Source organism: Prionailurus viverrinus, chromosome D4 (assembly GCF_022837055.1).
Source record: "Prionailurus viverrinus isolate Anna chromosome D4, UM_Priviv_1.0, whole genome shotgun sequence".
NCBI classification, from domain to species: Eukaryota; Metazoa; Chordata; class Mammalia; order Carnivora; family Felidae; genus Prionailurus; species Prionailurus viverrinus.
In genome coordinates this window covers 3,896,261-3,915,063 of record NC_062573.1, presented here as the reverse complement: position 1 = coordinate 3,915,063, position 18,803 = coordinate 3,896,261, and the positions used below count along the sequence as shown (strand labels likewise).

Here is an 18,803-nt window from a genome sequence, read left to right as displayed (position 1 = left end):
TTATCTAATTAGGAGTCAAGGGAAGATTTATGATATCTTTCTATTTACTTCAACAACTACTTTCTGTAGGGATACAAGTACTACAAAAGTACTATATACTGTATACCCAACTTCTACAATCCAGTAAGCACCAAAAAATGCAATGTTCAGAGAAAGATCTGAGTTCCTTAAGATGAAATCCTATCTCATAGCAGTTAAACAAATAAAAAATCAGAAAAATGCCATCTAAAATCTTCTGAATTCTCCTAGAGGATGGAGAAGAAAAGAAGGATGAAAGGGTAGGAATGAGAGAAGGAAAGGGGAGAAGAAGGGTGCCGACACAAGTCAGGTCTGTGGACTAGAGGTTCAACTTCAAACAAATGTCCTCCCCGCAGTTTACTCATGTGGAAAATAAGCGCACCATCACCTATGTCAGTGTTTCCCAAAGTGAAGAAATCACTAGAAGATTTTAAGTGGTACAAACAAGAAAGCATGTTAAAACATTCTAAAGTTGTTACCTTTTCAATTCCATTTCAATCCTTCCTTCTAATTACATCAGAAGAAAAACCTTAATTTAGTACTAAGTTTGTCCACTGCCTCTCTAATGCTTGCTAATCTCCCTAACAAAGGCCTGATCAGAAAGACTTGGGCAGACAACATCTTAGCTAAAATTTAACACAATATTATTTTCATTACATTTCTTTTTACTATTACCTTCTATTTATGGCAAATAATTTTCCTTTTAATAATTACAAAATTTCCTTTTAAAATAAACTTTGGGTTGCAAAGTATTTAATTATACAATATTTAAAATAGTAAATAAACAATTTATTAGGAAATGACAAAAATGATGATGATAATATAAGAAAGACTGAAGCCTGGAAAACACTGGTTTGGTGGAGTAGTGGTATAAGTAGTGGTGAGTTATTTTCAACTCTAAACCTCAATTAACTCATCTGTAATATGGGACTATCACCACCTATCAAAGAAAAGTGGCTGGGGAAAGAATTACATTACAGAGTTTAGTACAGTGCCTGGCACACATTGAGCACTCAACAATCATTTCTTCCCTTCCTTTAAGGATATTACCAGAAAGCCTTTTTAAAGACCTCTAGAGAGGCTTGGGGTAGGGGGTGGGGAAGCCAGGCTTCCTAAGTATTAGAGACAAGAGCATTTGCTCCGAAGAACCTCCAGGGACCTGGCCTTGCTTTTTGCCCTGACAAGGCTGCAGTTTACTAAGGCTCATAATTCTAGTTACAAATGACTAGGAATAAAGTGTTTCAGGAAAGTGGTACATATCTTAAATCAATGAGAAGTCAGACCCCAAAGAGTACTAAAGGCAAGGCCATTTTAGAACAGATGTTCAAGCTAAAACTTGGACATCTTGGACAAGTTTTTTCACTTGGACAAATTCAACAATGCTATAATGGGAGGAGAAGTCACTAGGTAGTCCTAGTGACTTGATAAACCAGATTTGATCACTTCATCATTTGCTAGTGTCCAACTAGAGCCCACAGGTGAGAAAATGGGGGGGGGGGGGAGGGATTCCAGTTCTGAGAAGTGCTTTGAGAAAAGGAATACCAACAGAGCATCTGCTAAAGTCAAACCACACTGTGTAATAGACACTTTATATATATATATATATACATATATATATTTATATATATAAATATATATATGTATATATATAAATATATATATTTATATAAATATAAATATAAGTATAAATATAAATATAAATATAAATATAAATATAAATATATATATATATATATAGCCTAATTTCTCCAAACATACCTACATAGGTAGTTCCAAGTCAATTTACCAGATGGCCAAATCTCCCAATAGCCAAATCTCTAAATTTACCCAAAATTTGTTTTAACCATTTAGACAGTTTATAACAGTTCATATAAATGGGACAGTTTAATTAGCTTTTAAATATTTTTACCAAATTTAGATTGACAGCATAGCAGCATTTTCAAGAATGTTCAATCTGTCTCTACTCCAGCTCTCTGCTGCTGGGGCTACAAAGAAACTAGGGCAGAGAGGGGACCTCTGCTGGTGGAAAGATATAGCCTGGTCTGGGCTGCAGGTGATGGGGGAAGAGAGGAGGTATAGGAAAAGGGGGAGGATAGGGGGGAAAATGGTAGGAGAGCAATTAAGGAGAGTGATGATAAATTCTTTAAGTTCTACAAATGAGATTCAGCAAATTGATTTTTATTGAATTACCTACTGGGTGAATTGGACGTTTGGCAAACAATTTTCAATCACTTGGATTTTGGTGAACCAGCTTGCCTACCTATGAAGTAGATGGTCTTAACCTTACTTACAGATAAGTAAATTGAGAAATGTTAAATAACTTCCCTGAAGTAACATATCTACACTCTACGTTCTCACACACTGCATCATTTCATTCACCAGTAATCTGGTGTGTGGTGATCCTAACGTTCTTTCACCACCATTACCTTCCAAAATCCCCACAAAAGTAGTTAAGACAGGATTTAAAGCCAGGTCTAACTCCAAAGCTCATGCTCTAACACACCTACTCTTATCACTACATCACAATAGTTCACGGAAATCATTTTTAATTGCCAATGCAGTTTGTCTACCATACTATAATTCTTACTCTACCCTTTTCTGCAAGAACTTCTATCTGCTATTCAGAGATTGAGTGGCAGTGTTACCAGACTAAGTTGGAATAATTTCAAGCAGAAGTTAGAAGTTTTGAGATCTTATTATTTAGTCTGGAAAACTTTATTACTCATATGATTTCAGATAAAATTTTAAATAATGGCAATTCCTTGAGAATCCCCATTACCATCTTTAGGGATCCCAGGGCAATCCCTGCTGTACATTATAACCTTTCCTTTCATTCTCTCTCCCTCCCTCTCTTTCTCTCTCTCTCTCTCTCACACACACAATTTTATGATGAATTTTTTAAGTTCATTTATTTATTTTGAGAGAGAGTGAGAGCCTAGAAAGGGTGTCAGCACAAGTAGTGGCAAAGAGAGAGGGAGAGAGAGAATCCCAAGCAGGCTCTGTGCTGTCAGTGCAGAGCCCGATGAGGGGCTCAAATCCACTAACCGTGAGATCATGACCTGAGCCAAATCCAAAAGTTGGACACTTAACCGATGGAGCCACCCAGATACCCCTATGATCATTATTCTGAACAAAGTGTAGGCTAGTCTCCCTAAATAAATATAAGAACAAAAATAATCCTAAAATCTGTAAGATCTATATAAGACATTAATGCTTGCTCAAACTATTTCCCTTATGGCTGGACTCTTCAGGGATTTATCACATTTATGATGCCAGGAGACATGTCACCCCACCAATTGATGCATAAAACTTAACAGCAACAATTTCAAGTTTCCTTCTATCAATAAAATGGTAGTTCAAGGCTCTCTAAACAACTAAAAATGTATTCTGCCCTTTTTATTTAGCAGAAAAATTCTCTACTCATAGATTTTATGATATGGCCCATTATATAAAGCACTTTTAAAATATCAATATATTTTTACTTTTACACTGCCTGAGTATAATCAGAAACTTACTAACAAAGTTCCCACTCCTGTAAAATATTTCAAGACCCAATTACACTGTTACTTCTAAAAAGCATTAAACACTTGTTCTGATTTCCCATTGGGTTCAAACATCTCTTTGATATTAAGATGTAGGGGAACATGGGGCGCCTGGGTGGCTCAGTCGGTTAAGCGGCCGACTTCAGCTCAGGTCACGATCTCAAGGTCCCTGAGTTCGAGCCCCGCATCGGGCTCTGGGCTAATGGCTCAGAGCCTGGAGCCTGCTTCCGATTCTGTGTCTCCCGCTCTCTCTGCCCCTCCCCCGTTCATGCTCTGTCTCTCTCTGTCTCAAAAATAAAAATAAAACGTTAAAAAAAAAAAAAAAAAAGATGTAGGGGAACAGATCTTTTTTCATTTTTTTTTAATGTTTATTTCTGAGACAGAGAGAGCACGAGTGGGGGAGGGGCAGAGAAAGGGAGAGAGAGACACAGAATCTGAAGCAGGCTCCAGGCTCCGAGCTGTCAGCACAGAGCCCGATGTGGGGCTCGAACTCAGACTGCGAGATCATGACCTGAGCCGAAGCCAGACTCTCAACCAACTGAGCCACCCAGGCGCCCCGGGAACAGATCTTCTAACATCTGAATATCACAAACTGACAGTTTGAAAAATGCCACCCTACCTCCAATCTTTTCAAGTACATATTTTAAATATTCAATGAAGAGATGACAAACTTAATTTTTTTCAAGTCCATTCCAGGCCTCTTTTTTGCACTTTAATAGTGGTTCATATTTCTCATCTTCAATGTACACTACACAAGGCTACCTTTAATGTTTTTAGCAAACAGAATGTGATTCTTCCTAATCTCTTTTGCAATCAACAAAAGCTATAAATTTAACTCAGGACAGCTTTTTGTATTTCAGTTAGATTCAAGGTCATCTCAAGGCTTTTAATTACTAACCAGGATTTGAAGAAGTTTGCAACTGGTATAGTTATGGGAAAGAGCAGCTGGCTTATTTACTTTCTTATTAAAGAGCATTATAAAGACTGTGTTTTGGCAAATTGCAAGTTCTCTGACCACCAGTGGTGAGAACAAAGAAGGAGAGCAAATGATCTTCAAACGTTTGTGTTTACCCTCCTCAATCAACAAACATAAACTTTACAAATTATTAGAAAACTCTTTAATTTCAGCAAATATCATTTATGTTTTAATTCAAAATTTGTAGATCACCAGAATCCCAAAATGTTACTAACTTCCATTCTAAAACCAGCCCTGTTAAAAACTGCCAATGCCTTTCAAATTAGTACAAGATTTATTTAGGTCTTTTTCACTATAAAACCCCATGCAGGATTAGGATAAAAGTCAGCCACTGAAGAACTGAGGGGGATTATACAGATTTCTAAAGGAATGCAAGTTTAACTTCTCTCTCCCTGTATTTAATTTCTAACCAAATTCAGTCACAAGCTTCTGGATATATTCAAGACTTTGAGGAAGGTATTATATTTGTATTGGAAGAAACACACACACACACACACACACACACACACACACACACACAGTCACACCACCAATCCATCCTTCTGAGATTTTTAGAGGCAACCAGCGAAGGCTCCAAAGTGTCTTTGCCACCCATTCCCTAATAATCTTTAAGAGAAAGACGGCAGCCTCAGAAGGGTCCCTAAACACTGCTCTGACCAGGCTAGAGATAGTAGGATGGAGGTGGGGGTGGAATGCAATGTGCATGGGAGAGCTGGTGCCAGAAATCTAAAAGATTCAGGGGACAAAAGGCATTAGGAATGACTTTCTCTCTAAAAAACGAGAACAGAATAGCCTATCACCACATCTCAATTCTATCTTGAGCATCAGGCACTTATTTAAAAAAAAAAAAAAAAAAAGTACTGCTAACAGACCTAGATGTTAGTATACAAAATATCTTAGTGTAAATTAAACTGGTTGTTGAAGAAGGTGCAATAGGTAGATATATACTTCTAAAAATCTACCCTGCAAAATAAGCCAAATTAAAAGCAAGCACAAAATGGTCTGGGGTCAGTACTGTTATAAAATGAGAAACTAAAAACTAAATGTCCGACAATTAAGAACGATGGACTGTGATATACTATTAACAGTTTTAAATGAATTCAGGTTGATTATATAAAGTTTGAGAAAAAAGCTTAAACTTTAAAAAAAAAAAAGCATAAAACAATGGCATATACTGTACAATCACAAGCAAAAAACTAGGATTTGTAAAAAGTCTAGAAGAAAAAATCAGAAAATGTTAATGCAAGTTGCTTGAAGGCAAGATTAATATATGTAATTTTCCTTTTCCTTCATTTTCTGTATTTTCCACAATGATTGTGCATTTCTAACTTTAAAAATACTGGATTCTTAGGCAGTTCACACCTAAGTATCTAAGGGCCATAGGCAATTCAAGAACACAGCTCAGAGATCACGTCATTTAAAATCTAAATACAAGATACAGCTAAATCCCCCTCCTGCTTTTATTTATATGCAAGCACTTCCAACTTTGTTCCCCAGGATATGTCCCTTTAGACAATGCTCTAAAGTTGCTTTCCAAATGAGGCACTGGAAACACGGTATTCTCCAGCCAGAAGCCCCATCTATGCTCCTCAAACTAGCTTTGGAGAATAAATTTACAGTGTTTCACACCCTTTGTATTACCCATATGTGCTCTGTAATGGTTTCTTATTAATGGAAGACACTTTATGAAAAGCAAACTCACTATGAAAGATTTTGAAAAGGCTCAAAGCAGATAGGAAATTTTATCTTCAAATGCTATGTGCATTTCTTCATCACAGTAGTACTTTCAGTAACTGCTTGCCATCAGTTAGCTCTGGATACTGGCCAGCCCAACTATCTTTCAGATTTGATCTGTCAGCAAGTAAGAGAATATTTTTGTGTGTGGGAAAGCAATTGTAATTTCCCACATTAGGTGATTGATTAAGTTCTCTCCTCTAAAAGGCTGATTGGTTTCCTGGTGCCAGTAAAATGATTGATGAATATTTCAACTGCAGCTCCCTTGCTTACTGCCCCCCCCCCTCCACTTCTCCCCTCCCCCATGCATTGCTGCCCCTTTCCTGCTGGGTTCCCTTTTTTACAGACCTACAGCATTTAAGGAAGTTTTGCAATTTTCCTTAATGAATCCAAGTTCTCAAATGCAGGGCATTTAATCTTAAGAGGACAGAACCCTTCTCAATGCTGAATGCATTTTGCAGATAAAATCCTTTTACAAGGAATGAAAGAAAAACTGAAATTATAGGTTTGACTCAATGAATGAAATTGTACTTAGGAAAGAGAAAGTGTAGCATGGAGGGGTTATAAATGGGGGGAAAAGTGATCATTTTTAAAAGGAAAAAAATAAACGAGAACTCTACATCTAATTTCAAGTCTACATTACAAATGATAGCATTAGAACTGTAATTGTAAACATTTCTATAAAAGTGCACACAGAGAATGGAATCTGTCATGTAAATTATGTGATCCTACAGACTTGAAAGCAGCCAGGTGTTCTAAAATCAAAACAGGGAAACAAAGTATGGTAAATACAAACATTCTTTGAGGGTATCTGAAATCAAAATCATCCCAGAGAATCTGTGCTGTATCACAACTATTTGCTTTAGGCAGGGCTTTCCTAAATTGCAACTTCCTGTTTTACCCAATTCATTCCATCATAAAGCTGGAAAATTCCTTCAAGGATTATCTAATTTAGCTCCTTCATTTTAGAGGTGGATCCATATAGCCTCAGAGCTTTGTTACAGTGTTAGAATCAGAACCCAGGCAAAACTCAGGCCTATCAATCAGTTCCTAGGCCTCCTACCTCCCCAAATAATGTGGTTGGCGTTCTCTCTCAAGTCCTTCTCTACTCAAACTATACTGCTACCATAATCTATTAACCCACATTGCCACATTTTTCTCACTGTATCTCTCTTTGCTGGGAAATCATGTTCTATGTTTTACAAGCTTTGGACAACTGGCTCTTGTATTTCCATTTTCAAAAAGTTACATCAACTTTCTTGGATTGGTTCTCCTCTCTTCCATACAGCCAGCTTTGGTGTGGCAGAAATAAAAAAGATACAAAGGACAAAGCCATCTTTTCCTAAAGTGAATACCCCAAAACAGTCAAGCAAACAACCAGGAGTTTACTGGCTATCTCTTCTTAATCTGGTATATCTAGTCACTTCAGTTACAAGGAGAGCCACATTTCCAAATAGAAACTACATTCTGGTTCCAGGGCCCATCAAACTCTGGATTTAGCTTGAAACACACTGCTTGACTTAGATATTGGTCAATTTTCCCAAGTGACTGAGAAGAAAATTCTTTCGTTTTGTAGACTTTCTCTGACTACCAGCAAAGGACTCAAATCCAAAGGACCCTGATAAAATCAAGACTCAAGACTCCTGACCTGACTTTTCATTCATTCATTCAACATTCATAAAACACCAATTCCTTGTGTTTAGTGTTGAGGACACAGCTACAAAAGAGATAGTTATCCCTGCCTTGAGTCCCTCAAAACCCCTCTTTCCTTAGCACCACTCAGAGTCACCAAGGATTGTCCCTGACTCCACAGAATTGTTTCCTGGTTGGCTTATTAAAGCCCACATGAGAGAAAGAAAAAAGTCACCTGCAATTCTAAAAGTGGATCTCTGTGACTACCTACAGAAAGCTGAGTTCTGGGCCTCCTCAACAACTATAAATGGTCTGGATTCACAAGTGTCTGCTTTGGGACAGATATGGTTGGCACTTTATAAAGACCTTGTCACTAATCCTAATAACCCTACAGTCAATTTCAAAGTTACAGTATGGGAGTGGGGAGAGATTAAATCTAGGAAACATTATTTATAATGTTACTAAGCGTGAAATTTGGGGCTTAACCTCTATGGGCTTCAGTTTTCACATCTGCAAAATGGAGAGGATAACAGAACACCTAATTCATAGGGTTATGGGGATAAACTGAGTTAATATATGTAAGGTGTTTAGAATATTATACATAAATGTTAGCTGCTATAATTATTAAATGTGAATACCAAAGTTCAGAGAAGTCAAGTGACAAAGTCACATAGCTGTGATCTTTGTTCTGCCACACTCCAGAGTCCATGCTCTTTCCCTCTCACACCATCTAACCAAAATCCTTCCTCTGTGTCAGACTACTACTGCCACTTCCAAAAAACAAAGCCCTCTAAATAGATATCAGTGGGGGGTTTCCCCCAGGTGGTTTATTATCCTGGTAAAAAGGGATTTTGGAGGAAGGACTGTAAGGCTAGAGAGGAAGTCTCCTGACAGGTTAGATTTCAAGAGTATAGCAAGAATATGGGAGAAAAAAATCTGTCTCAGTTATTAATTTTAGTAATTAAAACAATTTAACTCAATTGATGAAGAATGCATTTTAAAATTCCATCTGAAACTTGAAATAAAATCCAAGTATTAAAATAAAAAAGACTTGTATCTTATGACTAAGCTGCAACCCCCAAAGAATACAAAAATGCTTTAAAAGGCACACTATGTGAAACGCCAAGAACACCAAGATAATTACAGAGCTCTCAAGGAAGGAAACCTAAATATCTCACTGATCTTTCATTACCCATCAAGCTTCATCTTAAGTTCTGATCCAGTAACTCCTTATTGTTATTCACATTGTTATGTGACATTTCTTCTGCCAGCAAACTCACTACAGAATGAGTTCTACATAGCAACTACCCTTAGGAGTAAATCCCTAACTCTTTAACAACATAGCAATTGACTTACACTAAAATGTTACTCACACTAGCAAAGGGTATTCTTAGACCAGAAGAGGAGATGCTTCTTCTATACCGGCTTTATTACCACATCCCTCAGTGAAAACCAGGTTAAAAGGCAAACCAATCTACAAAATAACATTACCAAAACCACAACTTTAGAAGACTCTGTGAAAGCCAAATTTATCTGAAAACAAACAAGCAAGTTATTCTTGGAAGTTTTAAAAAGCAAGATAGGATCTTTTTTATCCCATATAAATATGCCATTATTTTTACAGCAATGACTCTTATTATTTTTGTGTTGTAAGATTTATTTCCACAATTATAAATCTCCCTTTCATGAGGAAACAGGTTCTGTTGGAAATTTTCTACCACAAATTAACAGTTAAGCAACAGGTTTCATGTAGCAGGTAACAAAAGCCTGTCAGAGAACTCAGGGTGAACTAGGACACACTTCATTTAGTCAAGCAAAGAAAATTTAAAATGATAGGAACTCTTTCCATTTTTTTTTCTTCTGTAGTCCCTTTGGAGGCGGGAGGGGGAGAGGAAAGGACAACCCAAAGTAACAAAGTACTAACAATAGTATCTTGTGAAGTCACCATTTTCTTACACATTAAATTCATTCACTTAGAATAAGGTTCTCATATTTTGGTCTGAGTGATTAGGACCCCTTTTACATTCTTAAAAGTTATCGAGGACCTCAAAGAGCTATTATTTGTATGAGTTATATCTGTCAATATTTATCATACTGTGAAACCATGAAATTTTTAAAATATCTATTCATCTAAAAGTAATAATAAACTTGTCACATGTTATATAAATGTCTTTACGAAAAATAACTATTTTACAACAAAACAAAAAATTTGGTAAGATTAGCATTGTTTTATATTTTCGGTAATCCCTTTTAACATCTGGCTTAATTCTGGCAGCTAGATTCTCCTGTATGTGTCTACTTTCAGTATGTTGTGATAAACTGTTTTGGTTGAAGTATAGGCAGAAAATCTGTTCTCATACATTTATAATTGGAAAAGAAGAAGTATTTGCTTATTAAAATAACTATAGATATTTTTCTTTGATAATACACCAAGACTCAGTGAGTGGTAGATTCTTAATGGTTAGTTCAATGTGAAATATAAAACCGTATCAATGAACTCTGTGTACTTTGTCACATTAAAATCCATTGGTCTATTTGACATTTTCAACTGAACTTTTACCCCATGCACAATTTTTTTTAACATGATACATCAGTGATTTGGAAAATATTCCTTCACTGAAATACGATCTTCAAATTGTTAACAAATTTCATTGTACAGTATCAAAAAAACCCCTCACATATGTTAACAGTATCACCATCAATTTCATCAGAAAAGGCATAAGTATTGGGTAGCTCTCAAGCTCAAAGTGGCAGATATGAGTTTTCCAAAATTCTAATTGTCATCTGGAAGTTCAAATTTTACTCACCAGCACAAATACTCAGTTTTCCTCGACATAACAAATTCACTGTTCATTTTCCAAAAACATGGAATGCCAAATACGTAGGTCCGAATAAACCTTGGTTTATCAATTGTTCTTTCAAGTGAAAATGGTGTTCCATGAAAAACAGCAGCTACTAGTTAAGTTCACAACTGCACAAGCACTTTTCCGTAAAACAACTACTCTATTTTGGTATGCAACAGAAATTCTTTGTGTGTACTTGCCTATTTGCCATTTCCTCAAATGTAATATCAAAAACATATGTACTCAAAGGTCAAGATTTAATAAAATTAATAATTTTTACCCCTTCAAAAAAGACAGGCTTTGGTGAAATGGCTTTTTTAAAAAAAAAAATACAAGTGCACGGAGGGGACAAACACAATAACTACTAGTGCAGTTTGGTGTCTTGATTTCTTCTAAGGCGCCAACAGTTTTTACCCACCATTGTTTCTCCGACATCAGTACAAATGTTAATGTGGTGAAAAAAGCAAGTAATGTCCATATTATCATAAAAATAGTTTTGACTTCAAGAACCTCCTGAAAGGGTCTCAAGGACTCTCCCCAGGGATTCTTGAACCACACTTTGAAAACCAATGGTTTAGATATTATAGTAATAACATTTAAGGACTCAATGAATGGGAAGAAATTAAGTCTGAAACAAACATTCCAGTAATGAATGATCAACAAATGATGAATGACAGAAAACAATAAATCCATCTGAGTACCATTTCATTAATCATTTATAAATTTTAAAAGGCAAGAGATGAGAAAGCAGGATAGAGAGTAAGCCTTTATAGAAGTGTTGTGTCTTTTCTTTTGTGAGAGAAAAACTAAATTGAATAAATTAGAGCTGTGATACAAACAACATTGCATTTGACCTATAAGGAGTTAACAAATGGTTAACAAGATTGAATGTTTAATCCTTCCAAAATGACACAGCTTCAAGACTGAAATGAGTGCATGAGTTACAGAAAATTAATTTTTTAAATGAAAACTAGATATAGGTTAAGGCAGTTCCCTTCACTCAATCAGCCCATTCTTCATTTTGGCACAAATTTGTTACAGATATGTGCCGGAGTATTAAACTAGATGATAACATCTCTGTTTCCTTTGAACTCAAAGGAAATATCATAAGAAGTTTAAAAATTTGTTTAATGAATTATGTCTTTTTCAATCAGTGTTTTTAAAGGAGAAAATTAAGAACACAGAAATTTTGACACTACAGTGATGACTGAAAGGGCAAGCAGAACCCACCCTGAAGTATTTTTACAGACAGATCTAAAATTCCATACTATGAAATGTAAAAAGTTGCAAATAAAAGTGGAGGCTATCCACCTCTTCCACAGGACGAATTTAGTTGTGTACTTCTCTCAAAATTATGATTCTTCAGTATATTTTAAAATGAATTATAAATTGTTTCCAACACAAACCATTGTTCAAGCAAACATCTATGGTTAATACAAATACATCCTATGCTAATATCACAGCTACAGTTCCAGTGTGTTTATTACTCAATACCCTCTATCACTATTAAGAAGTTCTCTTTATAATTTTCCCTTTGACAAAGTCACTATTCTGGTCCAAACCACCCACAGAGTGTATCTTCAAATCAAATGCTAGGATTTGTTTCCGGAATACATTACATGTCACTGCCTAGGGAATTGGTTTTGGAAACATTACACTTGCCAGCTGACTTATCAACAGTGCCCATTGAATTGACACCAATTTAAAGGCAAGAATCCCTCTAGAAAATAGAAAAATATGCTACTACTGCCATCTGTGGTTTATGCTTGAATAGCTTCTCTGGTATAAACAAACTGAAGGGTGTACAATCTGCAATTAGGATCCAAAAATCTCTTTATTTGAATATATTTTTTAAAGTTAACTCTTATTATAACACATTGTAGAGTTTATTTAATATATGACTGAAGAATTTCTGATTCGTTATTTGGAATTATATAATTCTGATGGTTTAGAAACCACAAACTACCTTGAATGAAAATTTTTCCATTGCATAAAGGCTCCTTTCCCCCAAACATCCATTCCTAACGAAATTCAAAGCACTGGAATGCCTCCTGTGAATTTATAATTAGGATAATTTCCCTTCTGAAATAGTGATTATCAGTATTAAAACAACCCCAAAATTTTTAAAGAAGTGTATTCGTTAAGGAAATCCAAGAATTTTCTATTTAGACATGAGTTTGCTCCATTCAATATAAATTTTGAAGATTCAATTATTCCTGTAATTTTTTTTAAGAACAAAAATTCAAAAATGCAAGTGAAGCCTCAAAGTAGGCTATTTTCACGACTTATTTTCTCTCAGTTTGCTTTCTCAAATGACAACCACTGTAGCTTAGGGATCAAAAGATTTGGTGCAGCTGGGGGTGGGGAAAAAAGCAATTCAGCTCCCCAGCAGCCAGCTGAGGAAATCCTGGTTTGCTCCCCAACTAAATCACTGTTAATTAGAATTACCAGGTCACACAGTAAAGTCTTATTTAAATAGTCATAACTGGCAAAAAAAAAAAAAAAAAAAAAATGTTTTCTTGAGAAGCTGTTCTACACAGGCTGCTGTTGAACAGCAGGTAATAAGGACAAAATAAAGTCGGAAGCATTTTATTCTCTCAAAGTTCTCTCGTTTACAATTAATTTTAAATCACACTGAAAAGCAAGTTAGACATCTCACAATGTCTTCTAATTTTCCATGATCTATAGTCTAATAGCCTTATCCTTTTCATACAGACAAGCCATGTTGGAAAATAAGTAATAAATAGAACACTGGGCTTGATTCTCGGAAAACTGTGTTATCAAAGTTATATCCAAAGGTTTGTTTTTTTTTTTAAGATTAAACTCAGATAAATCTGAAACTATGGCTCTAAGAGGGGCTGAACACCCGAAAAAAAAAAAAAAATCACCTGCTCAGCACTTCTTGCTGACTTTAATAATTCTGGTATTTCTGAACTCTAGCTATCAATCAGAGGCATCCATAAACCCTTAAGAAATTACCTGAGCTAAAAAAACGTTGTCCTTAAAAATGTAAAAGTTTGAAACAAAATGCTTTCTTTTATAATGTCTTGGTTTGGGAAATACTTTCAAAGCAATGAAAATTTAAGTATTTTAAATCTTTACTTGTATGGGCATATTCAGTAGCTACCTTCTGTTCAAAACTGTTTCAAGGACGTTTTGTAGTAATGCAAGTTTTGTTTATCTGTTGATTCAGAATTTTAATTTTTCTATGACCCTTTTTCACATATAAAGTGATTGGTTCACACAAAATAAAGCATTTTGATGGTACTACTTTAAAAGAACAGATTTGACCAACAACGTAGAATTTGCTCTTAAAAGCTATCTTCTCAAAAACTTTCAACCTAATTATATACATGTAAATACTTAGAAAGTATCCTTTAACTTGGCTACAACACAAAAGTAAATAGCCAAAAATTATGAGAAGGCCCCCAAGATCTAGATGAGCTTGTTGAAAACGAAGTCTCCTGATTTGGAAGAAGCTATCCTGGCTTTTGAAATTCTGAAGCCAGAAGTTGTGATCTCAACACAATTCATTAATGGACCAACCTATTCAACAAAAACCAGTAAATATCTACCTAGTTATAAAAACCAAGTGACGGTATCTTAATACAAGATGAAACATACACAGCCCCAGGCCCCCAAACTCCCAAACATCATTAGCAATTTAAAGCGAACTTGCACAACAAGCACTACAAGTGTTATAAGAAACTTCTTTTTATCAGTATAGTAGCAGTTGGCATTTCTACCCTCCACTAACCTAAAAATAGGTTATTTTAACCTAAGGCTTATTTTTCACCTTAGCCCCACAACACCAAGAAAAAGGAGGAAAATTATAAACTAAGAAATTATGAATAAAATATGGAAATGTAGGATTTGGGCGTAGTTGAGGAAATCTACCAGGTTTTTTTTTTTCTTTCATTATCCTCTCCATCTAACTCCCTTTCACATGCTAACACATGCCATACACACACACCACATACCTTTTTCCTATGGAATTCAGAATAATTTACAAATTAGGAAGCATGTCACGATCGTATTTTCATTACAAGGAGCAGAAATGCTCACAAAGAATTTGATGGGTGGTAAATATGAGATCAGAAATGTGGTCATCTCACACCTCAGCTGCTCAAAATCACCAGTGAATCTGTTCATTGTTGCCTTTCAGTGTTCTTTGGAGGTCACGAACTTAATACAAAATACCTGTGTGCCACTTGTACTAAGCAACAGTACCAGAGTATGTTGTTGCTTTTTTTTTTTAATGAAAGTAGAAAATTTGGAGGGGACTCCTAATTAACTTTTAAAGTCACAGAACTGAAAAGTTAAATTGCCATGGAAAAAATCTGATATTTTCAGGGGTAAACATTTGCATGGCATGGTCATACCAGGAAAAAGGCATTAAGTTATTTAGCGAACTTCTCCCCATTTCCTCTGAAGTGTAGTTACAGAAAACATGCTTTTAATTACTGATTAATGGCTTATAACCTTCCTTCACTTGGAATATCTAAAAGATTACTACCTCATTCTGTTAAAATATAACAAATATTCAGCACAGACTTCCCCAAATCTTTTGTCTCCCTTTGAAACCCCAAAAGGAGAGTCCCTCTATCATGACTGAACGAGTTCATGTTTGTTATGAAAACCTACAGCAACAACTGAAAATATCTAGCGCAGTCAGCACATGAAATTCCTGAAAGGGTGATGGTGCATCAAAAGGCTAGCAACTCTGTTCCGATAGAATAATAAAAAACATCTAAAGGACTGTAAATTCAGCATCAATGGCGTTTCCGGCAGGAAAGCATTTCTAAAATTCCACCTCCAGTTTAGTTCTTCAGGACACAAACCAAAAGATCTCCTATCTAAACAGCGATCTATTACAGATATTTCATACAAAATGTAAATCAGTCATTAGGATACAGAGCCAGAAGAATTCATTTTCTCTGCTTAGAACTTAAGCAGTTTCACTTACTTTTGGAGAAAAATATTAGGAAGTATAAAAGGAAGAAACAAGTTCCCACCATGCCAAAGATAAACTTTCTTTTTTCTTTTTTCTATTTTGGTAATTCTTCTGGGAGCATGTTAAATTATAATCGCAAGAGATAATGAACATAAATTGTAAAACAGTACACAATGCTGGTTTTTACACTAAAATATCCCACAACAGTCAACATTTCATGTATTTTAAGCCCAAACTGTCCAAAGTCCCCACTGTGTTTTCAACAAAAAGGAAATATTTATAGCACTAAATCGAACTGATGTAAAATATTAAAGCCACCTTGGCCTAAGTGGAATGCTCGATAACAGTCTTTAAAATGGTTCTGACCAATTGAGGAAATGATACTATGAATGGGAAATCTGATTAAGAGTTAAAATTACCAATGAGTTCTTTAAAATGTACTAATGAATAATTAATAGCAAATGCAGTTCCTAGGTTTCCCTTACAACATTCTCAAGCAGAATTGAAAGCAATGTCTGTAGTAAAATCAATCATCTACATGTTAACGCACAGGTGGGTACAGGAAGTACACACACATACAAAGACATTATGAAAATGGATACACTTAATACGGGCTATAAGATAGATGTAGCTTAGGTAAAAGTGCAGCGTGGTAAATTTTAGATCAGGATTTACAACATCCATTCATAAATACCCAAACAAATCTCCACTTTAAAAGCTTAAAAAAATCAAAAGCATTAAAGAAATCCTTTGTTCCTATGATACTGTCGTCTTCTACCCTCAATGGATTCCAGCCTCCTCCTTTGTGACACGGGATTTTATTGATCTCAAAACATGTTCACATTCAGAAATTATTCTCCAAAGACACCTCATGGGACTGCCAGCCACCTAGATGGCACACATCACAGACAGCCTAAAGAAGGACAAGAGTTTTTAAAACATACCACTATTTGGTCAGCACATCAAGTGAAGTTAACCAGGCTCTTTTCTAAACAGACTTTTAACTGGTAAAAACACCAGATCTACTAAACTGGCAGTAGCAAATGCTTGATGAGTCAATAAATACATGAACGCGCAGATTCACCCCAAAAATCTCTCCTTCTGCAGTTCCTCATTCATTCGCCAAACTGACCTATTGTCGGGATACTTTCCTCACACCTGCCAGGTCACTGTCCTGATTGAGAAGCTTCTTGCTGAAGCAATTAATTTTTAGTGCCTCCTAACTGTCCCGGGTGTTTGCATTCAATTTGAAATCTGTTACTTGTTAGACACTGTTCGGTCCTAGATCTTTCAGAGAATTGCGAGTTTATGGCGCAGAGAGGGGAGGAGGCGCCCTTTATTCGGAAATGAGGAAGATGTGAAAGGTGGAAGGCAGGGCAAATAAATAAATAAATCGGGTTTGCAGCCGGAGCGTTTGCCGGCCGGTACGAGCACCCTTTGTAATGCAGGCCTCCCGGGGCTATCGCCTGCGCTAATTGCTCCAGGGCGCTTTCCAAGTTCAAAAGTTCACCTTTTACGACCTCACAAAAGCTCCTTACACGTTACCAATAAAAACATTCCGCGGCAAACACCGAAGGGGAAAATATCAAACAGATACAAATAAAACACCCTGAGGAAGGAGGGAGCCGGGGGGGAGGAGGGCGAGTCAGCCGGGAGGAACCCAAGGACTTGGCCCGGACGTGGGGGCAGGGGAGAGCGGGAGGAAGGGCCGGGCCAGGTGAGGAATTCTCAGCGCCTGGGTCCGGGACCGCGAAAGGGAAAAGGAGAGCTGAGCTCGGGCAGGCGCGGACCGGGACGGGCTGGTGGAAGAGAGGAAAGAGGCAGGTGTCCCGAGCGCCTGGCCGGGCCACAGATCTAAACCAGCAGAGAAAAGGGCTGAGCAGGAGCGGAGGAATGGGGTGTGGAGCAGGCACCGAGAGGTCCGAAAAAGGAACCGCTGAGCGGGTAGCTAACGAACTGGGGGGTCGGGGCAGAGGTGGAGGCTCGCGGAGCTTACGGGGGTGGCACGGGAGGCCCGGGACAACATAGGAGCAGGAAAGCGGCTTCCAGAAAGGTGAGGGCACAGAGAACGACGGGGACGAGGGTGTGGCGTCCGCGGAGGGAGGGGGCACCCGCGTGGGAGAAGGCCGGGGCGGGGGGGAGGGGAGCGCGCTGAAGGGACCCTCTGGGGGGAGGAAGGGGAGGCTCTGAGCATAGGGGACCCGAGGGGGAGGGGAAGCCCCCACTGACGAGACGCGAGGTGGGGGGCCAGGGAGGCTCTGCACTGTAGGGACCCAGGGAAGGGGAGGGCTCGGAGCTGAGGGGACCTGGGGGGAGGGAGGAAGATTCGCGCACAGGGGACGGGGGGAGGGGAGGCCTGTGCTGAGGGGACAGAAGGGAGGGGGAAACGAAGGTCCAGGTTGAAGGAACCGGGCAGGGGGAGGGTCCGCGCTGAGGGGAACGGGGAAGGAGGGGGAGGGTCCACACTGAGTAGGACGGGGGAGGAGAGGGAGGGTCCGCGCTGAGGGGACTGGGGTGAAGGTCCACGCCGAGGAGACCCAGAGCCGCTGCGGCTTCCCAAAAAGTCGGCCGAGAGGGGGGGAAACCCCCGGGGCTAAGGGACAGGCAGTCGGTTCTTCCTGGGCCCAGGCTCCACACGCCCCTCACCCACCGTTGCGCGGCGGCGGAGGGAGCGCGGCGGGCGGCTCCAGGAACCCCGCCGAGCCCCCGCCGCCTCCCCCTCCGCTAGGCGGCCGTTCGTCCCGCTCCATGCGGTGGTGCTCAGGGCCCGCGCTCGGTTCGCTGCTCCGCCATGACCGGCGCCCTCGTTCTCGTCGTCGTCGTCCGCCGGGGGGAGGGGGCTGTCAGGGGCCGGCGGGCTCCCGGCCGCGGCGCTCTCTGGGCCCCGAGCCGCCCGGCTCCGCGCCCCTCCGCGCCGCGCCCCCTCAGCACTGGCCAGCTCCCTCCCCCGACGTCACGCGCCGCTGCCACGCACGGTCCTGCGGAGCACGCTGGGAATTGAAGTCCGCCGGGCGAGGCCGGCCACGCGCGACCCCACCAACTAAAGGGGTGGGAGTAAGGATAAGCAGCTCTGAGAAGTGAAGGCCAAGGCCTGTCAATATCTC

At 38.6% G+C, this 18,803-nt stretch overlaps 1 protein-coding gene across 2 annotated transcripts in view; it reads right to left on the bottom strand.

Moving 5' to 3' along the window:
• NR6A1 (nuclear receptor subfamily 6 group A member 1) overlaps positions 1 to 18,587 on the bottom strand; it is a 233,442-nt gene extending 214,855 nt beyond the window's left edge. For both annotated transcript variants that reach the window (XM_047830144.1, XM_047830145.1), the window contains exon 1: positions 18,350 to 18,587. In XM_047830144.1, the coding sequence (XP_047686100.1) occupies positions 18,350 to 18,449 (100 nt within the window). In that variant the 5' untranslated portion in view covers positions 18,450 to 18,587. The remainder of the gene's footprint in view (positions 1 to 18,349) is intronic.
• Between the last annotated feature and the right edge of the window lie 216 nt (positions 18,588 to 18,803).